The sequence below is a fragment of the Drosophila teissieri genome, chromosome 2L, assembly GCF_016746235.2.
Source record: "Drosophila teissieri strain GT53w chromosome 2L, Prin_Dtei_1.1, whole genome shotgun sequence".
Lineage (NCBI taxonomy): Eukaryota > Metazoa > Arthropoda > Insecta > Diptera > Drosophilidae > Drosophila > Drosophila teissieri.
The window spans coordinates 21,159,089-21,183,054 of NC_053029.1; the positions used below are offsets into that span (position 1 = coordinate 21,159,089).

The 23,966-nt window shown below is 39.1% G+C and overlaps 5 protein-coding genes and 3 non-coding genes across 43 annotated transcripts in view; 6 read left to right on the top strand and 2 right to left on the bottom strand.

Annotated features, from left to right (window-relative positions):
- Positions 1-366: 366 nt before the first annotated feature.
- LOC122611437 (protein MTSS 2) overlaps positions 367-23,966 on the top strand; it is a 45,683-nt gene continuing 22,083 nt past the window's right edge. For 34 of the 36 annotated variants that reach the window (XR_006325515.1, XM_043784507.1, XM_043784514.1 and 31 more), the window contains exons 1-2: positions 367-1,113; positions 9,832-10,061. Coding sequence is in view for 35 of the 36 variants with exons in the window: in XM_043784507.1 (XP_043640442.1) it covers positions 9,990-10,061 (72 nt within the window). In the remaining variant the exon portion in view is untranslated. The remainder of the gene's footprint in view (positions 1,114-9,831; positions 10,062-23,966) is intronic. The other 2 variants (XM_043784508.1, XM_043784509.1) reach the window with 2 other exon arrangements.
- Positions 13,116-14,796, bottom strand: LOC122611759. The gene is made up of 6 exons (XM_043785056.1): positions 14,483-14,796; positions 14,152-14,433; positions 13,942-14,041; positions 13,692-13,883; positions 13,410-13,634; positions 13,116-13,349 (listed from the first exon to the last, which is right to left on the bottom strand). Exons 1-6 carry the CDS (start codon positions 14,794-14,796, stop codon positions 13,116-13,118), a joined length of 1,347 nt encoding a protein of 448 aa, XP_043640991.1.
- LOC122611762 lies at positions 14,957-15,462 on the bottom strand (the record flags this gene model as incomplete). The annotated part of the gene is given in 2 exon segments (XM_043785061.1): positions 14,957-15,178; positions 15,229-15,462. Coding segments are annotated over 2 exon segments (456 nt in total), but the record flags the coding sequence as incomplete, so codon positions are not given.
- Positions 15,807-15,879, top strand: Trnak-cuu. The gene has a single exon. It is a non-coding gene; the product is annotated as a tRNA-Lys (tRNA).
- Trnak-cuu lies at positions 17,131-17,203 on the top strand. The gene has a single exon. It is a non-coding gene; the product is annotated as a tRNA-Lys (tRNA).
- Trnak-cuu lies at positions 17,538-17,610 on the top strand. Its single transcript has one exon. It is a non-coding gene; the product is annotated as a tRNA-Lys (tRNA).
- On the top strand, positions 18,992-19,807 carry LOC122611443. The gene is made up of 3 exons (XM_043784547.1): positions 18,992-19,228; positions 19,285-19,461; positions 19,532-19,807. The coding sequence occupies exons 1-3, from the start codon at positions 18,992-18,994 to the stop codon at positions 19,706-19,708; spliced, it is 591 nt and encodes a 196-aa protein (XP_043640482.1). The 3' UTR covers positions 19,709-19,807.
- Positions 20,481-21,438, top strand: LOC122611442. Its single transcript, XM_043784546.1, has 3 exons — positions 20,481-20,726; positions 20,791-20,967; positions 21,142-21,438. The coding sequence occupies exons 1-3, from the start codon at positions 20,481-20,483 to the stop codon at positions 21,316-21,318; spliced, it is 600 nt and encodes a 199-aa protein (XP_043640481.1). The 3' UTR covers positions 21,319-21,438.

The window sequence follows — 23,966 nt, forward strand, 5'->3', positions numbered from 1 at the left end:
GGATAATTATTAAGAAAGTGGATCCGATTATAATGAAATTTGGAAATATTGCAACTACGTTTTCTGGAAACTACGCTTCTCAAAAAAGCTAGATTAGTCATTTAATGTTTTGTATAACAGAAACCATATTTAGCTTTACAAAGTTAGTTATATAAATGATATTTTATGTTCTTCGTAAACATAAAATTCGCTAAAAAATTTACATACATGTAATTTTGAAGGTTCGAATGTTAGGTAACTTTCCGATTAACAGAATCGGTTAACATTTCCGGCTCTTCGTTAGAGCGAGTGTGACCTCGCTGCCAAGTTATTTTCTCTAGATATGGTCGCACTACGGACGCGAAATTTCCAAACTACAAGCGATGGCCACACTGACGCAGACAGTCGACTCTCGAACGAATCGGTCGCGGTTGTTTTACGGTTTTTTGTTTGTCTATGAGAATCCCTTTCGCAGCGAAGGAAACCGAAAATGCACTCGGAAAGTCAGTCGTAGGCGGGACGGAAATAGCGGTAAGCTACTAACTGTTTTCTGGCCGGGAAAGAAGTGCGCGAACCAATTGGAAGTGCAGTTCGAAATGCGAGCGGAGAAAAGTGTCGGATTCGGTGCGAAAATCCGCGAATAATTGTATGCGATTTCCCGAGGAAAACGGAAAATTAAGCGTCTGTCTGCTGGCCCACTGTGTGTGTGTGTACGTGTGTCTGTGAGTGTATAACATTACAGAAAACAAAACAACAACAGCAGCAACAACAAGGCAGTCAGGATCACGGTTCTTCGGGGTAGTTTGTTTGAGTTTGAACAAAGCAAAGCAAACGCAAAAGCAGGGCAAAGCACACGAAACTGGGTGGGAGAGAGATAGGGAGAGAGAGAGAGCAAATAGAGGGGGATAACGGGAGAATACACCCCACACACACTCACGCCCGCTTCTATCCTTTGTGTGCGCTTTTGCCGCCTGGAAATGCAATGATACAACAACAACATCACCGGGACATGATGGGTTGCCGGAGTGCAAACAAAAACAACATTGCTTAATTGTCTGCAGCATCGTCGGCCGAAAAATCAACCAAACGATAGTATTAAGCCGGCCTGGTATATTTTCCAGTCGGAAGTGCACCGTAAGTATCCTTCAAGGGTGCTCGTGAGAAGAACAACATCAAGAATCGAGTGTGGAGTGGGTTAATAATGCCAATTAATAGGGTTGGGAGGGGAGCGAAGAGCGTTGCTTACGAAAATGGATGGGCAGGAAATTGAGGCTGCAATTGACCAACAACAAGTTTGAACCGATTCCATTCCAGTGAAAAATGGGGTCCAAGGACTTCCAGTGCCCATTCCATGCGGTCGTGAGAACCGAAAACTCCTTTCACAGCCAATACAAACAGGATTTGTTATACACGTTAAAAAAAACAGGCGTTTTATCAAAAATGTTATAAAGATGATCAAAAGGATTTTTGATAATAATTTGTTTTGATATTTTCATAACAAAATCAGCTACCAATATTTGCAAAAATGTCCTAATTAATTAATATAATCTATATTTAATCTAATTAATTAGGTTTGTAAAATGAAACACTACACATTTTCAAAAAACTCTTGAATTCAAACCATAACCAAATCAGTGATTTTTCCTAAGTGTGCCAAATAAATGCTAGTGAATGTTTTGGAATCAATTCATTTCGGTCCAAGAAATTCGTACGAGGATAAATTGTGCGATTTAAGCACTGCCATGAAGTTTTCCCTGTGCACAACTCCCCTTTTGAAGTTGCGCGGTAATTGCGCAAGTGCAGGGACTTCTCTTCGGACTGTTACCTGAATTCGGTTCTTCTGAACGAGGTAATTTTTTGTGAGATTCCGCATGGGTCGTTTTCGTGGGGAGGCTTTATGTCCTTTTCAACTCGTAATCGCAACAGTAACCGGAGAAGCACGTTGACACCCATGGTGCGGACTTAATGCTCGAAAGTTGAGTTCCCATTCCCGGCTCCGTTATCGCAGCTCTCGTTCTCTTTGCATACCTTTCAAACGACTTTTGTGCTCGCCGTCGAATGGAGCTGATAAGCGTAATTATTAAAATAGTATGCCCGGGGTTTGTTTACGTCCCGGACTGTTTTCTCGCGCATTTGTCTAAACAAATGATGCATAACTTTCGAGCAACGTCGTCAGCTTGGCCTGGAAAATCAGGCGGTGCATTCGCCAAGTCTAAGTAGCGTATAATATATATGTGTACATGTGTACGATACAGCATACGCTGCTTAGACACAAAGTGGTACTCAAATTCGAAAGAATGCCTTGGGTTATATGATTCGCGTGGAGTAACCCAATCCGCAAACCATCCAACTGCCGCACCTGTGCAATTGCCAAAAACGAGAGAATCCAAAACAGAAAGAAAGATAAAATTAGCCACAAACAGCTGTCGGCCATTTGGAAGAAACTTGCTCCAGCACTGACAAAAAAAGGTACTATCTCGGCCCTGATACTAGGATCGTTTGGAGGAAAGGGTACCATTTGGAGGGAAAGTTTTACTTGCTATACATATTACAAAAAATTACAAATGAATAAGAAATTATATTAGAGAATACTAAATACAGGTAAAAACTACTGTAAACACAGTCTGAACAGTTCGTATTTGTGAGAGTTATTTTTTTCGGCGATCTTACCACGCTTATATAAACAGAAACCAGGCACTTGCGTCTTAATAAAATGCAAACAAAAATGCCCGAAAGGAGGAAAACAAATACCAGTGAATATAAATAAATACTGTGTCCTATGCAGAAAGGCCGCTGCACCTGACAAACCCGCACCCCCGTTGCATAGAAACAACACTATCTTGTCCAAGCAGGAGAGCATGGCCAATACAAAGAAAACACGTTAACTGTTAGTTGTGCACTGATGGTTTTGGAAAAAATTAATAACACTTGGAATTTTTAAATTCTCGTTCCCATTCATTATTTTATCCGATTTCCCACTAAATGGCCAAATATCTGATACATATTCATGAAACATTTAGCACTTGCTTTTCGGAACCGCTATTCCTTTTACAGGTATGTCAATATATTGCAACAGCAGTTTTTAATTGGTAAACAAGAAAAAACGGCTGAAAACTTAACATTTTGACTCACTGAATGTCTGCATTGTTTAGCATTTTGCTGCTGCAATTCGAGTTTTTTGCTGCCCACTTACAAAAGTATTTTCGTTTTATTGGTATACTGCATGGGCGTTCCTTGTTGTGTGAATGAATCTGAGTTTGAATGAGTCCGCTTCTAGAGACTGCTGGATCGCCCACTCGAGTGGAATTTTTCGTAACCACTTTTGATTTTTGGGGATCGTCTTAATGAAAATCGTGTCTAATCCAACTCGAGACTTGCCTCAAGCGGTTTTCACTTGGAATGAGCTCATTAAAAAGTATACAACTTTATCGCTTTCCTAGGTGAAATGTCAAGGGTTCAGGGTTTGTATTTCCTTCAATTCTTGTTTCTTTTCCGCGAGTGTATTAGTGATTAGTATTTGTGATGGCGGGAATGGCAAATTAGCAAAGCCAAGATGCCTGTGGAATTCTCCGGGTCGTCTGAGCAACTGGCATTTTCTTATGCAAGAGAAACAAAAGCTTGGCAATACTTTTTACGCTAACGAGACTGGAAAGGCCGGAGAAAGGCAGAGAAATCCCCAATGCTGATGGCCACAAAGCTGTCATGAGGAAGCAGAACAAAACGTGCTGATGGAACCAGCAAACAAGAACATAACAAACATGACAAAGTACGGAGTAACATGTGCCGTCTAACGGCACTCCAGTTATTCATTAATAACCATTGGCCATGGCCAAAACGCCGGCAAGAGAGTGTGAGTGGCTCTGATGTTAATGATAGACAATGTTCGGGCCTTTGTTAAAATTAGTTAATTCAAATTTACCCACATTACCATCGAGTTGTCGAGATTTTCCGTACTCCAATGAATTGAGAGCATGTTGAGAACAGAGAACAGTGGTTTATCTCAGTGTAAAGAAATATATTTAATGTGCTATTATTATTTTATTCGTTATTTAAAAGATTAAAATAGCTGAAATAGCTGAACTCCAATGAGTTGAGAGCATGTTGAGAACAGAGAACAGTGGTTTATCTCAGTGTAAAGAAATATTTATACCCGTTACTCGTAGAGTAAAAGGGTATACTAGATTCGTTGAAAAGTATGTAACAGGCAGAAGGAAGCGTTTCCGACCATATAAAGTATATATATTCTTGATCAGTATCAATAGCCGAGTCGATCTGGCCATGTCCGTCTGTCCGTCCGTATGAACGTCGAGATCTCAGGAACTACAAAAGCTACAAAGTTGAGATTCAGCATGCAGACTCCAGAGACATAGAAGCAGCGCAAGTTTGTCGATTCATGTTGCCACGCCCACAAACCGCCTAAAACTGCCACGCCCACACTTTTGAAAAATGTTTCGATATTTTTTAATTTTTGTGTTAGTTTCCTTAATTTCTATCGGTTTGCCAAAAAAATATTTGCCACGCCCACCCTAACGCCCACAAACCGCCAAAAGCTGCCACGCCCACACTTTTGAAAAATGTTTTGATATTTTTTCATTTTTGTATTAGTCTTGTAAAATTCTATCGATTTGCCAAAAAACTTTTTGCCACGCCCACTTTAACGCCCACAAACCGCAAAAACTGTGAGTGTTGTGTGTCCTGCGCACTTTCACCATCTGAGTAACGGGTATCAGATAGTCGGGGAACTCGACTATAGCGTTCTCTCTTGTTTTAATGTGATAGTATTATTTTATTCGTTATTTAAAAGATTAAAATAGCTGGAAAAACAAATCTTTAATTGCTTGTACACCTAAAAAAAATGAAAATCAAACAGAGAAGTGGGTTTAAAGCTTTAATGGGGTAATTGATAAATATGTTTTCGATGTGTTATTAATTTCTTTTGACATAGCATCTAATGTTGCAATACATTTTATATTAAATTAAAAGTTCCTAAAAATCTTTAAAGTAGGGCACACTACACCTGGTTATGTTAGTACGCAATATCCTAGCCAAATACTGTTCTATTCAAATAACTAATCTGCTGAATTTTGTGTGGAAATTCGCTGGAAAAGAAACACCCCGCCGCCATGTTCGCCAATGGGTCATGTTGTGTATCTCGACTTTATTTTCGTTTCGGCTGCCTTGCCATGTGTAAACTTATAAATTTATGCACAAATCGAGTAAAGGCCCCGAAATGCCGAAAGTCTATTTCGGGCGGGCAGTTGTGTTTACAGATTTGTGGGCGTTTGCGTTGCAAAATGAGTTGTGTGTTCCACATTCTCCAGAGTTTTAGTTTCTTGGGGCAGATTCAGCTGCCTGTTAACTTCCGATCGATACCCATTGATTTCCACATTCGTGGCCAGAAAAACGCGTATTTACAGTGCTACTGATTAGATAGTGAAGCCTATCAAGGTGGGATGCCTATTAACTTCAATTATCGATGAATTGGCCTATATTACAGCGTGTTGAATGCGCAGCCCGCGAGTTAATTCAATAAAATTTGAATCAAAGTAGCCTTAGGAGAGAAATAGACAGATATTTCCCAAGGCATGCTCGCAAACATAAACACTGAGTAAACACTCCGTTTCGCTATATTTTATTCATAGAAAATTTGGGGTAATGACGTGCCATACGCGTTGTGGATGGGGAAGGTGGGCGGTGCGGCAGTTGGGGGAAGAGAGCTAAAGCAGATGCCCTCACAAACACAAATCCCAGAAACATCAAATAGGAAATGCAGTGCAAAGCACAGATGACGCTAAAGATAGAAACCCATAGATAAACATGTGTTTCTGCTGGTGACGTTGCCGATTCCGTTCATATAAAACTTGATCTTTTGATTATCATCGTTTTATGCGTTCTTTCCATTTTCTTTTCATCGCGCGACCACTCGACACATTTCATTCGATGATCGGCGCTTTCCTAACCACGGATCAGATGGACAAGACCCCGTACACAAGATGAGAGATCCCCAGGCCCCCAGACCAATATCAGACCAAGGGCCAAGACATCTCGACACTGGGCTGACCACAGATGCCCACATGTGTTGGTGTCAAGTTGTTGTTACCCGTAGTTGTTGGTGAAAGTGTAAAGTCATGACGGGCCTTCCGCTGCTGATGCACAATTTGCCGGCTACAACGTATCGCTTTACGTACAACTTACAACACATTAATCTGCTAAAAGCCAACCTGACATTAGAGATTTTCGACCCATACTTCACATTTCCAAGTATACAATCCCTAGACAGCTGTAAAATTATTTCTTTAACCAAATCCCAACCAGAACTTATGGGACACAGCCTAAGAAAAACAGAACATTATGGGCAGAGTGGATAGGAAAGTCTCCGGCTGTGCATTAAAGTGGAGGGCTGAAAATGGGACATTCAGATTTTCACTTTTCTTCAATAAACAATTTGTATACCCGTTACTCGTAGAGTAAAAGGGTATACTAGATTCGTTGAAAAGTATGTAACAGGCAGAAGGAAGCGTTTCCGACCATATAAAGTATATATATTCTTGATCAGGATCAATAGCCTAGTCGATCTGGCCATGTCCGTCTGTCCGTCCGTCCGTATGAACGTCGAGATCTCAGGAACTATAAAAGCTAGAAAGCTAGAAAAATGCAGACTCCAGAGACATAGAAGCAGCGCAAGTTTGTCGATTCATGTTGCCACGCCCACACTTTTGAAAAATGTTTTGATATTTTTTCATTTGTGCATTAGTCTTGTAAAATTCTATCGATTTTCCAACTTATTGCCACGCCCACTTTAACGCCCACAAACCGCAAAAACTGTCAGTGTTGAAGACTCTCCTGCGCACTTTCACTATCTGAGTAACGGGTATCAGATAGTCGGGGAACTCGACTATAGCATTCTCTCTTGTTTTAAATAGATTTTTAGAAATATGGACAATTGTAATAGATATTTTCATTTAAATGAAAGAAATACAAAATTGTTCGTATACTTACTTCATTGTTTATGTTTTCTGAATGCATAAGTTAGCAGTAATTATTTTTAGAAGAGCTGAGAAAGTGGTTTCAAACAGATTTATTGAGTCATTATGCGATAGGTGCGCTAAAGAGGATTATAAGTACTCCCTAGTTCTGGCTTAGTCTTCAGAGCTATTGCTGCAACACGTTGTTGGTCCACCCTAATACTGTTCATCTGCATTTACGCATAACAAGCGCAATGTCCAAAGGGGGAATTCAAATGGGACAAAAACGGCGGTGCGTGTGCTTACATCTTTGGTAAGCAATTAACGGCAGAAAATCTGTCTGTCTGTCGCCCTTGAGAAAAGTGTGTGCCACACTTGCCCCTCTCAGCTTCCCGTTCCGTCAGTCAAACACTTCCTGCAACAGAAATCCCGACAGCATGCAACATAATTGGTGTACAGACGGGTACAGATGCGGCCAAGACAATAGAACAGCGCTATTAGGTCGCGTTTGGAAAGCTAGCAATATTTAAATCTTGTAATTTACGAGTTTAGGATTCCCTCGCTGGTGCGCTCCCACTTCCTCCCCATTTCAACCAAAGCAGCTTCCGTTTGTTTCAACAGCAATCTTCAAAAACCCGCAGATATAGAGTCGCTCAGACAACGGCATAAAATATTTAATATGCGTAGTTTAACTAAAACGCATCCAGAGTCACCATAATCATCGGTAGCAGGAACAACACCACAGCGTCATCATCTTGACATTTGAGCGAGATTTTACGCGGGTTGTCTTTGAAGCCAGATGCTCCGCTTCCAATCCACTTCCCCTTACACAATATGCCCCATTTTCCATGCTTGGGGCCGGGAAAAAGGTTTTGCTCTTCTTTTTGAGCTACTTTGCGAAATTGTCGTTTTCCTGCTTTTGTTTTTATTGCACGATTTGGCAATTTGGACTGGCTACTGCCGAAACAGATTCCCTGATCGCATCACGATCTGCAGACCTTACCTTAGGCTGGTTTTGTGGCCCATGCTTTAAGCGAATTTCCCAAGCCCGCAATAGCGAGTTCATCTCTATGCTGAGAAAAGCTCCTATTTCCGCCGCATGTCACGTGGACCCAATATGAGCATGCACTACTTGTCTAACCAGTTTGGGCTTATGATTTAAATGCATCCACTTAACTGGGTCAATGTTTCGTGTATATATACATATGCCCGACTATATGCCTGACTATATGCCTCTTAAACCAGATTTAAAGCACTCAATTGCCGAAAACAACAACAACTTATTTCCGTACTGCAAAGGAAACTGCAACTCTGCGACAGCAAGAGCACCAACAACACCAATCGCGACAACAAAGCGGGCCTGTCATCGTTTGCGTTGTGGCCACAATTTTATCTCGAGAGGTCATTTACACTATTCAGCTAAAAAGAAGCGAGCGAAGAAAATGAGAAGCAGCTGAAAGTCTACTTGTGACTTCCACGATGCTTGAAAGGCTGTGCGTCTGTCTGTTTCGCTGCAAGTTTGGTATGACCCGTCTAGATACCCCGTACTTAGGGACATCTATCTTAAAAGCCCACCAATTTGACTATTTTAAGATGGCTACCTTAAGCCATTTAGTTGTGCATTGAAACAATGTAGTTTAATTTTTCAGATCTTTAGACATAGGATTTCCTTTAAGTTTACCTTGTATATTTGGACTCTTTAATATAGGTTCTTGCCTTTTCAATGGTTATGATGCGTGTCCTTACATCAACTTTGTACTATGATCAGTACTCGAACTTAATTATGTATTCAGACTAAATATATACTTATCAATGACTGCAAGAAATTTTCGTATCTTCACAGTTTACATATATAGATAGAAGTTTTTATTGTTTAGGTTCCGAATGCCGTTATTCCACTACTAGTAATCTTTTAGTCGGAGAACTCTTTTGCTTTCCTTCTTTTCCGACAAACTAGCTCTTTGATGCTTTCTTCTGCTTTTCACACTAACATAGGCGAAAGATACCCAGTCTGGGCAATCAGTACTCGTTGTTGCGTCTGTTTATCACTGGGCTTTTGCTTCCTCCACGCTTGAGTGTCTATTGTGAACGCTTTCTAAGTGCAACAGAGTTGCACTGACGTACACAGGGACAAACAAGCACTTGTACCCAAATAACTTCCCTCAGAGTTTCCGTCAATGTCGCAATCAACCGAAAAAGAACTGAGTTGAAGAGATGCGGCCTTAAAGCCGACTGGCCAGTTCCTCCCGGTCGAAGGTTATTGCTCGAGTGGAAGTACCTGCACATAAAACACCTCTAATTGCTTCCTAGGCTGGCTGGCGTTAGATTTCTCGACCTATCTGCACTTTTGAAAGCACCATAAAATTAGTCACGTACAGCACACTCTCAAATGGGTCAAAACTATTGCACTTCCCCTACGAGAGTCGTTTACATGGGTCTCAGGTCCGGAGTTTTGATTGCACAGCCCGTAAATTGTGTCACTTCCTGTACTTTGTTGGAAGACATATCAATAATCAATTAATAATTAGCATTTAGCCTCGCTGCATGCGCAATAAATCAAAGAGTCATATCAGCCGGAGCCCCACACTCACGCACTCTAGGCACTATCAAATTGGGTCAACGATCCCTAAATAAAGTTTTGTACTGCGCCTACGCCACCAAGGAACTCCCACTCTCCATCAAGAAGTCGTATATTAATAAGCCTAATTATGCATAATTGCTTGTTTGGAAAGACTCTGGTTTATATTTCTGATAATTTACGAGAGTCGTATGGTGCGACGAACTTCAGAGATTTACGCGAGATGAGACAGATTTCGATTGGAAGTGTGTGTAAATCTGCTTGTAAAGCGTGGTTACTTATAAATTATTATGTTTCCCTCTTTTTCAGATAACAACAAAAGGAATATTGAAATAGCTTTTACTTTCCCATCAAAATGGAGGAAAACAAAAAATAAAAGTCACCCAAATAAACTGATACCGAGTAATTGAACGACGAACGAAACCAATCGACATACATACCTGCAAAACCAGCTAACACTAAAAAACATGGATCTAAGTCTGGAACGCGATAGCTCCGCGCTGGGTAGTCTGTTTCAGCAGATTATCAATGACATGAAGGTGAGTTTTTCACTTCTTATTCTACAGTTTCTGCGGAAGTGCAATGTAATTTTAAACACGAGCCCCACAACTGAATGTTTCGTTTTCGTATACGAGTTCCTGGAACTGTAAAACATTTTGGGGAAGCATATATACATACATATGTGTATATGTACTTGATCACGGGGTCAGGCGTCATTTAACAGAAACAAACTGTTCCGGCCATACGATTGTCTCAATTTCCTGTCAGTGTGTCAAGAACTCACAGAATTGGTAAGTGAGTGTAAACGTGTAAGTGAGTGTAAGTGAGTGTAAATTTGATCAGCCAAGGCCAGAGCGAAGATACAAAAACCAGGTGCAATTATGATACAAAGCGATAAATTAATGCAGTTATTATTTGCTTTACAATGTATACTTCCTCTAATTTAAAACCAAAATCGCTTTGGTTTTTTTTTCTAATTGATTGAATGGCAAGCAATAAAACTGCAAAATAGAATTTATGAAAGTCGAACAAAATTCTCCGCATTTATCTACAGCCCGTTTCGAAACACAAAACTTTACTCCGCGAACTTTTTGTTGTTTTTATTTATCATTAATTGATTTCATTGCTATCTGCCCAGTCTGTGGTATAATTTTTTTACGGAATCCATGACGCCATTTGGGGCAACTTTCTTACATAATGATTATTGTGCTTATATAACCAGGCAATTTCATTTAACAAGCGTAAATTAACGCCGTGCGCTCGGTGTCTCGGAGTGGGCAAATTTTTATCTTGAGAGGCTAAAGCCTCTTGATAGAAAATTAATAAAAACGGGCTTTCCAAATATAACATAATGACATAGGATGTTATGTGTCTACTGATAGCTGTCTATGACTTAAACGCAAGAATTTAAGGCAGGTAAAACACTTCCATCTTACTTCCACTTTTTGGCTTACATTACATTTGTATAACAATCGGATGAACAGAAACTTCAATATTGTTGGTGGCTTTTCAAATCGGACGTGCATAGTACCGTTTAAACACAAATGCTATCGTAATGAGTTGAAACTATTACTTGAATATTGAGTGTATATTGAAAACTTTTAATGAATTGAAGCTGTGTGAAGCTCTTTTTTTCCTTGACTGTCAGCGCATTCTTAGGTTGTGATTTAAATCTCCCGTCGTTTTTGCTTCAATTGTTATTCCGAGGAAAATTACATTTTAGCACATTGTGATTGTAGTTCTCCCGCAGTCGTCTGGTGCACAGACGGACAGGTGTTGGAATTCGTTGTCTTGGGTCTGTCGGCGGGCATAGTACCGAAATAAACTGGTGACGGGTAGAGAAAAGATGAATGGCGCCGCCGTCCCGCCCGCAGCTCATTATTAATAGGAGAGCGACTACCCTCGGGGAGTGTGAGCCGAACTTTGCAGGCAGAAGATTGCTGTCAGATGCGGGCGAGTGCATTTTGTATTTATGAAATTTGAAAATTGTTCGGCACGCAATTGTGCAGAAGTTGCGGCTTTTTTTCTGTGTTTTCCAACCTAAGTGTGAACTAGAGCAGAAACACACACTCGTACCGCCGCAGCATGTGCAATATGGCTACATGGCCACATACATTCGCCTGTGCTCGGATCACCTTACCAGGTAATTCTTGCTGCCTTGCCGTGCTCTGGTTTTGGCCTGATTCATGGCTAGAGATAGCCGGCGTTATTGCTTTGTGGGCAGATGCGCTGGCCAACTTTTGCTAAGCTGGCAAATGCCATTGCAAATGTCACAAAGTTGTAGAAGTTTCAAATGAGCCGCCGAAAAGAGCTGGCAGCATTTACCCCCGGTGTGCGCTAAAAGGTGAAGTCTAAAGCTAGAAGGCTGTGCAGTAGCATAGGCACTAAAATTAGTTTCGTTTTAATTGCTTGACTGCCTTCCCGTCTGACTTTGGTTTTTCTACCATTCTTATTTTTTGGCAACAGACCAGAACAAATTTATTCCCATGCCAAGATAGAAACAGAAACTTCTTTGAGGCTGCCGCAACTTCAATAAGCGTAAAGTCTTACATTATTTGCTCATTTCATTCTGAAATAGTTTTTCCTAACGGGATACCCGCAGATAGCCGGCAAATAAACGCGGCTAATTCTCAAGTTGCTAGGACGCCCCAATGTTTATCCACGCATGTGGAAGAGGAATCAAAAAACGAACAAAATTAAAAGGTTGTTAACTTTAGCCAACCGCTTTGCTTCGTTGGCTGCATTTTGGGCCAAGTGTGTGGGATGGAGATGCCAGGCTGAACCACTCCATCGTACGGTGGCTGACGAGTAATCGCCGGATAAGCAGACAAATTGTCACATTTTATAATAGGAAATCTTAGCTGCGCCATCGCGATGCATCGTCGGTTGGTAACCGAAGACGGTTAAAAAACGCACTGCAGTTTTCGTTATGAGTTTTATGCAAAAGTGAAATTTTTCTGCTCTCTGAACCCAGCTGAACCGAACTGAACGCGTCGCTTTCTTCACTTTTGCGGCTTCCACCTTGTGGCCCTGCAACATTTGCCGAGACTTTAATTTGCTTACGATGTCCGGCCGGAACATCAAACCTCTCTGGTGTTGTTTGGTTTATACCAATTTCATGAGCTTCGGGTTTACTTTGCAAGATAATGTACGCTCAGTGAAACAACTGGTGCTACTTGATGTTCTTGTTAATGTAAATATTTTATGTGCGGTGGCTTTCATTGAATACTTAAAAAAATATCATGATTTCCCTAGCAACGATCTTTATACATTGAAATAAATGTAGAGAGGATGGGTCTTGCTTTCGCGTATTACGTATTAAAATATACCCTTAAAAGTACGAGTAACATAATTTTCCCCAACGATTAACAACGTTTTTATTCAGCGTTTCTCTCTTTAATGTACAACACATGGGATATTTTATTATTGATTATTTTTACTTTTGTTACATACAAATCTTTTGAAAATTGATCTGTTGGCCTCTGTACTTAGGGCAGATATTTGCATTTCCGTTACAAATGTAAAATAAAATTGAATTTGAATGACCAAAAAACAAAAAAGTTGCTCCATTACAATTTTATATAGTGCCAAAGTCAATTGGCAAAAAATCTGTGTTTGCATTTATAAGCTAGAAAAGTGAGAAAAAGGTACACTAGGCCGTATATAGTCATGAAACTGGCTCCGAGAAAGAGGCCAATGGCTCCACCAAAGGACATAATCAACTGATCCGTGCTGAATACAACCCTGCGATTCATACCCATCTTAGCAATGTGCAGCTTGATGATCAGCGTCCGCTCGAACTTCTCGCCAGTGTAGTTCACATCGCCCTGAAGAAAGGGTAAATTGTATTAATTGGGGGCTTATGGATACAACATTTCTTCACCCACCCCACCTTGCTGATTAACTTCGAAGATGTTAAAAGTACCCTCCCGGCACGACGGAAAGCAATCGCAGGGTCTTTCAAGCCACTTGGAGCGGGCTAGGCAGACCATTCCAGATACTTTGCAGACCGGAGCTTTGGGAGCTGCTACGTAGAAATAGGGCTTACAGTTGCATAGGCTGAGGGCCCATTTGATTCGGCACTCCAGTCTGCAAAGACTTGGGTGATAGGGCTACAAGGACTTCTTGCTTTTTAGATTGGACGCATTAGGTAAAGGTCTTAAACTCACATTGTAATACTGAAGATTGTTTTCGTTGCTATAGCGACATTTGCGATATGCCACCGGTAGATTTCGCACCTCACTTTCCGCCGATGTGGGATGTAGCATAACATCGAGAACATTGGAGCTTGCAATTTTAGCATCAAAAACGAGTGTTCGCAGGTCGTCAGGTAGCATCATTTCGTTGACATCATGAAGGTACTTTAATTTGATTGCTTTTTAAAGTGTATTTCCGAAAGTAATCATAAGTACTGCTTACCAGAACCAGGTGGGCCATAATGCTATTAAAAGGCTTTAAAGATGTGATGCAATCACTGAAAAAGCCGCACTGTTTCATCGGGTCCACATCCATAGTTTTTCTAAGGAATATTTCAGAATTATGTTCTTGAAACTAAAGAAATGTTGCATTGTTATAAAATGTATTACAATGGCTCATTTTATCTAGTCTTACAGTTACAGTTAGACTTACAGATTGCCGAAGGGATTTCCGTACCGGGTTAACTGGCTAGATGTTTGGCACAAACCCACCTCAGTAATGATTGGCGCCAGGACAACAGGGATGTCAACTGCTATAATCTTTCTTTGCAGCTCCAGCAAAATGTTCAAGTAATTTACATTGTCCAAACTGGAATCATTCTCGAAGGGTATTAGCGTTTCCAGTGTGGAGTACTGAAGACCGTTGATGGTAAGCAGAAACTTCCTATAGTAGTCTGCTTTTTCCTTGTCTTTGCTGGGATCCACTCCCCAAGTTCTTGATAATAAATATTATATTAATTATATTATTATATGAAAAAACTCACTGATTTATAAGCCTTGGGATCTCCGCCTCATCGTGATATCTGGGGCACAGTGTTATCCCCACGTGGGAGAAATTGCGAAGCCCAAAGAGGTATTCGTACTCGTAGACAAGTGGGTTGTCCCGGAACCGGTACCACTGGTTAAGGCAGCTGCTGATGCCGTAGTAAGCCGAGCCCAGGATTATAAATGTCCAAAAGAGGCGCTCGGTCCAGTGGAGATTTTTGCGTACGATGTAGGGCATGCCGTGGATAGAGGACTCCTGGCACAGCTCTGCGATCCAGTCCGGTTGCATCGACCGACTCCTTATGGATTTCATGATGAACTGAACAGAAGTTCAGAAGTTCGCGTACAGCTTTTTAGCGACCCGTGTAATGCCCCGCGTAATACATATTCATGGACACCTGGTTTGATGTGCTCAATTATAGACTTTAATGGTGTTTCGCTGTATTTTCAGCATGCATATAAAATTGTCGTGATTAGAGGTGCTCTGCAGTGCCACGGAACTCCACGCAAATGAACACTGGGCGCTTTAAGTTGCACTTTTCCTTGATCTCGTCGGAGTTATTAATATACTTTGTCCAGAAATTATACAAGTATTGGTTCTTATCAAACATGTTTTTGCAAAAGTTATTGGAGCTGGCGGTAAGCATAGTCTTCTGCCAAGTGCCCTTTTCCAGCCGATAGACTTGACCAAACATCTGAGGGATATTCAATTGGTTTCTTCGCAAAAGTTTCTTTAGGGACTTACTTTCAATGTGTCTCCTGGATGGACATCTTTAAAGACCACCTTGTGCTCTCCTTAAATTCGAACTTTAGAACCAAGGCTGTGTATTGTAAGAGAAGAACTTTCCAATATCGCTTCCAAACTAAAAGGGTTGTCAGGCTGATTCTCGCAAGGTGCTAGAAAGCCATCGTCGTCCAATGTTAACTGGTACTCAGTCGCTTTAGCCAAACAGATGACTTGGAGAACCAAGATCGTAAAACAATCATATTAACAAGTTTTCCGGTATGAGGATGGATGCAAAGTGCCAAAAACTGACGTTATTTACAGCTTCGGGTCGTCAATGATTCTAATTGAGTTTGTGCAATACATTTTGATAAAATCATTGTATTTTATAAATTCAAAAGGGGGCGTATATATTTTGGCACGAAAGTAAGTATGTTGCCTTAGTATCAAAACTGCACGTTCCAGTTTTGATACTGATCTTAGCTAAACTATTTTTTTTTTATAAACTAAATATTAGCCGAACATCTTGTAGAACGAATCTGTTTATAACCATTTCATATATTTTCGCGAATTTTGACAGTCAGCGAATTCGTTTACCTGCCCGGCTAGCTCAGTCGGTAGAGCATGAGACTCTTAATCTCAGGGTCGTGGGTTCGAGCCCCACGTTGGGCGATCAGTATATTTTGTTTTATAAACACAAATTTTAACAAGAGAGAACGCTATAGTCGAGTTCCCCGACTATCTGATACCCGTTACTCAGCTAGTGGAAGTGTGAAGAAGAGTCTTCATCACTGACAGTTTTTGACGGTTTGTGGGCGTTAGAGTGGGCGTGGCAAAAAGTTTTTTAGCAAATCGATAAAAATTTACAAAACTAATACAAAAATGAAAAATTATTAAAACATTTTTTTAAAGTGTGGGCGTGGCAGTTTTATGCGGTTTGTGGGCGTTAGAGTGGGCGTGGCAAAAAGTTTTTTGGCAAATCGATAGAAATTTACAAGACTAATATAAAATTGAAAAAATATCAAAACATTTTTCAAAATTGTGGGCGTGGCAGCTTTGGGCGGTTTGTGGGCGTTAGAGTGGGCGTGGCAAAAAGTTTTTTTGGCAAATCGATAGAAATTTACAAGACAAATACAAAAATGAAAAAATATTAAAACATTTTTCAAAAGTGTGGGCGTGGCAGTTTGGGGCGGTTTGTGGGCGTTAGAGGGGGCGTGGCAACATGAATCGACAAACTTGCGCTGCGTCTATGTCTCTGGAGTCTGTATGCTTATTCTCAACTTTCTAGCTTTTATAGTTCCTGAGATCTCGACGTTCATACGGACGGACAGACAGACGGACAGACAGACGGACAGACAGACAGACGGACGGACAGACGGACATGGTCAGATCGACTCGGCTATCGATCCTGATCAAGAATATATATACTTTATATGGTCGGAATCGCTTCCTTCTGCCTGTTACATACTTTTCAACGAATCTAGTATACCCTTTTACTCTACGAGTAACGGGTATAATAATCAATGGATAATAACTCATTGTCGGCACTCTCGACTATCAGATACCCGTTACTTAACTAATCATGTTTAAATCAGATGTGCACATGTATGTATATTTATATATGTAAATGTCTTTTTTATATATGATTTAGTTTACTGGTCAAAAACTGCTGAATGGAATTATCTAAAAACAGGTAGATAAATATGCTTGTAAGCAGCATTTGGCTTGATCTTTATCGAAATGCAAATGTTCTTTTAACATGGTCTGTTAGTCGAGAGACTGGACAATATCATTTCGTCTTGTATGTAACTGAAAATGATTTTTATCTTGTAGAACCAATACTTTCATAAACTTATTTAATAGGTTTAAATCTAAAATTATTCAGTTTTCGATCGTTTTGACAGCCAGCGACCATATTCACATGCCCGGCTAGCTCAGTCGGTAGAGCATGAGACTCTTAATCTCAGGGTCGTGGGTTCGAGCCCCACGTTGGGCGATGCATTTTTTTATGATTTTAATAAATTTTAAAAATATTATTTCTAGCTCTACGTTTTTCAATTGATTTTATCCTAACTAATTTATAAATTATAAATATATACATATATATTATATAAATTAGTAAATTAAACGAATCTATTATACCCTTTTACTCTACGAGTAACGGGTATAACTAGTTACTGGGAACATCACGATTCGGGAGTTTTGACTGTTAGCGTTTTTGGGCAGGTTTATGATGTTGTTATGTTGATCCATTTAATTCTATAAATATAAATTTATGATTCTTAACCATTCTTACCAAATGAGAGCTTTTATCGGAGATCTTCACATGTGCCCGGCTAGCTCAGTCGGTAGAGCATGAGACTCTTAATCTCAGGGTCGTGGGTTCGAGCCCCACGTTGGGCGAAATTAATTTTTGTATTATCTTTTTCTATAGTATTTTATTAAAAGAGTTATTTAATTGCATTTTTGATACTTTGCGTTTGGTTTACGCCTGTGGCTGTATAGGCTACAAAACGAAAGTACATTTTAATTATTTGTTTATTTATAGTCGAGACCAAATGAGTTTTTATTTATGGCAGCACACATAGTTGCTTTCATTTCTATGACAATGTCGCGTGTGCTTTCCATCTTTTTCTCGCGAATATCGTTTGCGCTTTGAAAGCCATTTCAAGGCTGAATCTCGTCTGGAAGTGGCAGTTCACTGCGCCACCGAACAGGATATGGACAGGATGCCATCATGCATGTCATATGTGGGGCAAGGTCCTAAAGCTTTGGAAACAATTGTGTGTACAATTGTTTTTGGCTAAATGTATTGTTTGGAAAAAAATGGATGAATTATGCAAATAATATTGTGTTCAGATCTCGGGGCAAACATATGACGCAGGTCATATTGCAGCTCATGCAATTCGTCCCATATGTTTGTATGGAGACAGTGAAATCTGAGATCAGACAAGAATGCGAAATGCATTCCCGTCCACAAGCAATTGGAGAGCATGAGAATCATATTAGCTGTATTAATTACTCTGCATTATTCCGTAAATAGCTTTGCGGGAACAATTCTAGATGCTGTTTCCGCTGTTAATGTGGAAAGACTGATGTGTGCCGAGTGCTCTGCATGTACATATGTACGTATAATGTCAGCTACAACAGCAATTAAAGGGTAGTTAATTAAAATGAATATGAAATTGTACTTGTGATTCACATGCTGTGATTAAATTGCGGTATGTGTTCATTTGACTTGTTGTGGATATGTCGTTGTCGCGTCCAATCATGCAAAATAGTTAATGTAAGAATAGTTAATGTAATGTAATGTAATGTAAGAAATATTTCATATTTGCTTTAATTTTCGATGCAAAAAACCACATTTTTAACGGAGCGAGATCTTTAGAAAGTGTTTACCATTTACCATTATTTTATTCTATATTTGGCAACATATGGAACCAAGAACAACGTGTTACAAGTATAACAATCGAAATGCCTACTTCGCTTCAAAATTGTGACGCTATTGGCCAAAACCTTTTCGTATTTTGCTTATACTAGATTAAAGGGAATGATTGTGTTGGTTGGTGAATTACGACAATTTACATTGACACTGGTTCCCTCGAAGCCTCGTTAAAATGAGCTTCTTGCCTTAAATGTCGATTTGAAATAATATCGGACAAACAAAATGGTTGTAACTTTGTCGCATGTCGAGTGGATATATGATGGCGTACCATGATAGAAGGAATAATGATGGTAGCTACTATAAAAGGGTCCCATTCCACCTTGTGATACTATTGTTATCATGAAAACTCTCATGGTGCTCATATTCGGCATTGCCAGTTCCTGGGCCGCGGACTACGAGCTGTTGCTCGAGGACCCTGATATCTTCTCACCCTGCACCGAACCGCCGCCCGGATCGATTGGATTTCTCGATGCCTTCGACATTGGCAATCTGGTACTCAACCAGGACGCGGACATCATTCACCTGTCCGAGAGTCTCACCTCAAACTGGGATGTGGAGTCCACAGATCGCATATCCGTAACTCCCCCCTTTCTGAAGCGAGATACACTGAATAATAAGCAATTGCTCTTAAGGCTAGGTTTGCATTAATGCACTACAACCGAGGCAGCTGGGAACCGACTATATTTAGCATGGCCACGCCGGATTTCTGCGCCTCAATGTTTGATGAGAATCAGTCATGGTTTAAGTACTGGACCAAACACATTTCGAACCGTGATGAGGTGATGGAAAAATGCTTTAAAACGCGTGGTGTGAGTTATACCTGCAATCAAAACAGTCAATCTCTTGCGCAGTGCTTTCAAACTTGGGATTTTATTGCAGACCGTTCTGATGCACAATCCATTCGATCTGCAGCTGCGTCTAACGGACATCCGTGGCGCCACTCTAAGGGGTCGTTACAAAGCTGTGGTCACCTTTGAGGCTGTCGATGAGATGGACGTACCGCGCCGTAATTCTATTTGCTTCGAAATCAGAGGAGAAGCCGAAAAGATAAACTAACTCATGGTTTAGTCTGTTCAAGGAGCGGCATTAATAATCTAACAAAAAATATAAACGCAGGATCTACATTTTTCGAAAATAAAATATATTAACTATCTGTCTAACTAAGATAACTTCCAAAGAAAATGTACTGTGCTTTTAGAACAGATTTTTATATCTGTTACTCGAAAAGTAAGAGGGTATCCTCTAACAGGTATCTAATCTAACAGGAAAATCGAATCTATGAAGTATATATATTTTTGATCAGGTTCACTAGCCGGGTACATCTGGCCATGACCGTTTTTACGTCCACTCGCTTGTCCGTGTGATTTCGGGAGCTATAACGATAAGATTAGGCATGCAGATGGTGGAGTTGTAGACGCAACTTTGTTTCAGAAGATTACCACGCCCACTACGACACCCAAAAACTATCCGCCAACACTTTGGAAAATGTTTTCGGCTTTTTCATTTTATTAATTGTCTTGCCATTCTCTATCGGTATACCAATTTCTAGTTCGCACTTATTTTGTTATTATTACAATTGCTTGTTTTACAATGTTTAAGCACGAGTATTTCCAAGGCCTACTGGCGTTGATATGCCAATTATATTGTTACAGTTTGACAATTTCTGATTAACAAGATGATTATTTCATTGTTGCATGTTGAATCGATGTACGATGGCATACCATGATTAGAAAGGGAATCATGCTATAATGTTGTATGGATCAACAATATTCCCAATACCATTGTGGCAGTGGCTATAAAGGGTTCGGATCTGACACTTTTCGGTTCTATGGTCATCATGATATTTGTGCTGCTGCTCTTATTTGGAGTGATCAATTCCTGGGCCACTGATTACGATTTATTGCTCGAGGATCCGGACATATTTTCGCCGTGCACTGACGGTCCGCCCGGATCCATACACGCCCGCCAGGCAGTCAATTTTGACGATATTGTAGTAGACCAGGAAGCGGATATACTTCATGTCTCCGGGAACGCCACTGTCGTGTGGGATGTGCAGCCCACAGATCGGATTACTGTAAAAGAAATTCAGTTTCAGAATAATCCTCGATTTTAATATCAAATCTCTTGCATCCGTGTAGGCAAGACTTGATTTCTTTCACTTCAACCGCGGTTCTTGGGAGCCGACTGTTTTTAGCATGGCCACCCAAAACTTTTGCTCCATCATGTACGACAAGAGCCAGTATTGGTATAGATATTGGACAAGGTTCATTGCCAATCGCCATGAGGTGGAAAAGAACTGCCTCAGAGGGCCTGCAGTAAGTGTAGTTCAAGCCATTTAACAACCAAATATGGTAGAATATAATAGCAATCCTATATGGGATACAGATTATTTGTATTCTTGTGTGCAAAGGAGTAAACCCAGTTTGGTGTCACAAGCCACTATACCATTTTGTTTGTACAATATTTTGCAATATTCCGTTTTCTTTCAGACCGTTTTGGTACACGAGCCCTTCGATCTTATGCTAAAAGTAGAGAATTTTCGTGGACCTCTTCTTAGAGGACGACATAAAATTGTCGTATTGTTTAACGCACTAGATGAGAGGAATATACCACGACCAAACCCAATTTGTTTGGAGATTAGAGTAGAACCTCTCAAGTTGAACTAGTTGATTGAATCGAAAATTTTGTTGGAAATTAAAATTTAATATTAATATAATAATAATTCTGTATTATTATCCATAACACTATTGCAAAATAGAGAAAAAGAAAACTTGTTTTGACACTAATTAAATGCAATATGAATATTTTAATCAAAATTACATAATCTGTAAACATCGCATACGTTTTTTAAATATAACTCATAATTTTATTGTCCGGTTTGTCTTCCATATTTCCATGAAGCTCATTTCTTATTTCGTTTTGTTTTGCGGTTGGAGGCACGCGTTGAACGCAACTTGAGTTCAAGTTGCGGTTTCCATATCGGCTAGCTGCGTGTGGCAAGTATCTTCTCAGGTATCGACGAGAAGAAGGAGAATAATAGAACAGAAGGGAACAGAAGGTACTTTATACAGCTCAAAGAAGCTGGGTCTGCAAAAATCGAATTTTTGAAATTTGAAAGGTGGAATCGTTTGACCATCGTTTGACCATGTTTGACCACCAATTACTTTTTTTTGACCACGTCCAGTTTTCAAGATATGAAATTTCGAAAATTTTCGAAAATTTTCGAACTTCAAAAAGTTGACTTTTTTTTTTTAAATCGCAATAACTTCGTTTGACCACGTTTGACCACCCTTTAGAATTTTGAAAAAACTTTTAGTTTAGAAAATATAAGCACTTAAGGAATTAGGCATTTTTCATACCTCAAAACTAAATATTTTCAAACTTTTTTTTTTTTAATCGAAATAACATCGTTTGACCACGTTTGACCACCCTTTAGAATTTTGAAAAAACTTTTAGTTTAGAAAATATAAGCACTTAAGGAATTCAGCATTTTCCATACCTCAAAACTGAATATTTTGAAACAAAATCGTTTGACCATCCTTTAAAAATGCTTTTTATCGTTTGACCACCCTTTAAAAATTCATTTTTTCGTTTGCCCACCCTTAAAAAAAAATATTTTCGTTTGCCCACCTCTTAAAACTAAATATTTTCAAAAAAAAAGGTTTGACCATCCTTCAAAAATGCTTTTTATCGTTTGACCACCCTTTAAAAATTCATTTTTTCGTTTGCCCACCCTTAAAAAAAAATATTTTCGTTTGCCCACCTCTTAAAACTAAATATTTTCAAAAAAAAAGGTTTGACCATCCTTCAAAAATGCTTTTTATCGTTTGACCACCCTTTAAAAATTCATTTTTTCGTTTGCCCACCCTTAAAAAAAAATATTTTCGTTTGCCCACCTCTTAAAACTAATTATTTTCAAAAAAAAAGGTTTGACCATCCTTCAAAAATGCTTTTTATCGTTTGACCACCCTTTAAAAATTCATTTTTTCGTTTGCCCACCCTTAAAAAAAAATATTTTCGTTTGCCCACCTCTTAAAACTAAATATTTTCAAAAAAAAAGGTTTGACCATCCTTCAAAAATGCTTTTTATCGTTTGACCACCCTTTAAAAATTCATTTTTTCGTTTGCCCACCCTTAAAAAAAATATTTTCGTTTGCCCACCTCTTAAAACTAAATATTTTCAAAAAAAAAGGTTTGACCATCCTTCAAAAATGCTTTTTATCGTTTGACCACCCTTTAAAAATTCATTTTTTCGTTTGCCCACCCTTAAAAAAAAATATTTTCGTTTGCCCACCTCTTAAAACTAAATATTTTCAAAAAAAAAAGGTTTGACCATCCTTCAAAAATGCTTTTTATCGTTTGACCACCCTTTAAAAATTCATTTTTTCGTTTGCCCACCCTTAAAAAAAATATTTTCGTTTGCCCACCTCTTAAAACTAAATATTTTCAAAAAAAAAGGTTTGACCATCCTTCAAAAATGCTTTTTATCGTTTGACCACCCTTTAAAAATTCATTTTTTCGTTTGCCCACCCTTAAAAAAAAATATTTTCGTTTGCCCACCTCTTAAAACTAAATATTTTCAAAAAAAAAAGGTTTGACCATCCTTCAAAAATGCTTTTTATCGTTTGACCACCCTTTAAAAATTCATTTTTTCGTTTGCCCACCCTTAAAAAAAAATATTTTCGTTTGCCCACCTCTTAAAACTAAATATTTTCAAAAAAAAAGGTTTGACCATCCTTCAAAAATGCTTTTTATCGTTTGACCACCCTTTAAAAATTCATTTTTTCGTTTGCCCACCCTTAAAAAAAATATTTTCGTTTGCCCACCTCTTAAAACTAAATATTTTCAAAAAAAAAAAAGGTTTGACCATCCTTCAAAAATGCTTTTTATCGTTTGACCACCCTTTAAAAATTCATTTTTTCGTTTGCCCACCCTTAAAAAAAAATATTTTCGTTTGCCCACCTCTTAAAACTAAATATTTTCAAAAAAAAGGTTTGACCATCCTTCAAAAATGCTTTTTATCGTTTGACCACCCTTTAAAAATTGATTTTTTCGTTTGCCCACCCTTAAAAAAAAATATTTTCGTTTGCCCACCTCTTAAAACTAAATATTTTCAAAAAAAAAGGTTTGACCATCCTTCAAAAATGCTTTTTATCGTTTGACCACCCTTTAAAAATTCATTTTTTCGTTTGCCCACCCTTAAAAAAAAATATTTTCGTTTGCCCACCTCTTAAAACTAAATATTTTCAAAAAAAAAAGGTTTGACCATCCTTCAAAAATGCTTTTTATCGTTTGACCACCCTTTAAAAATTAA

Coding starts and splice junctions, on each gene's coding strand:
- LOC122611442 (XM_043784546.1), top strand. CDS start 20,481: ATGGTCATCATGATATTTGTGCTGCTGCTCTTATTTGGAGTGATCAAT. Junction 20,727..20,790: donor AGCCCACAGATCGGATTACT/GTAAAAGAAATT, acceptor GCATCCGTGTAG/GCAAGACTTGATTTCTTTCA. Junction 20,968..21,141: donor ACTGCCTCAGAGGGCCTGCA/GTAAGTGTAGTT, acceptor GTTTTCTTTCAG/ACCGTTTTGGTACACGAGCC.
- LOC122611759 (XM_043785056.1), bottom strand. CDS start 14,796: ATGAAATCCATAAGGAGTCGGTCGATGCAACCGGACTGGATCGCAGAG. Junction 14,434..14,482: donor ATCCCAAGGCTTATAAATCA/GTGAGTTTTTTC, acceptor TTTATTATCAAG/AACTTGGGGAGTGGATCCCA. Junction 13,884..13,941: donor TTATGGCCCACCTGGTTCTG/GTAAGCAGTACT, acceptor ATCAAATTAAAG/TACCTTCATGATGTCAACGA.
- LOC122611443 (XM_043784547.1), top strand. CDS start 18,992: ATGAAAACTCTCATGGTGCTCATATTCGGCATTGCCAGTTCCTGGGCC. Junction 19,229..19,284: donor AGTCCACAGATCGCATATCC/GTAACTCCCCCC, acceptor ATTGCTCTTAAG/GCTAGGTTTGCATTAATGCA. Junction 19,462..19,531: donor AATGCTTTAAAACGCGTGGT/GTGAGTTATACC, acceptor ATTTTATTGCAG/ACCGTTCTGATGCACAATCC.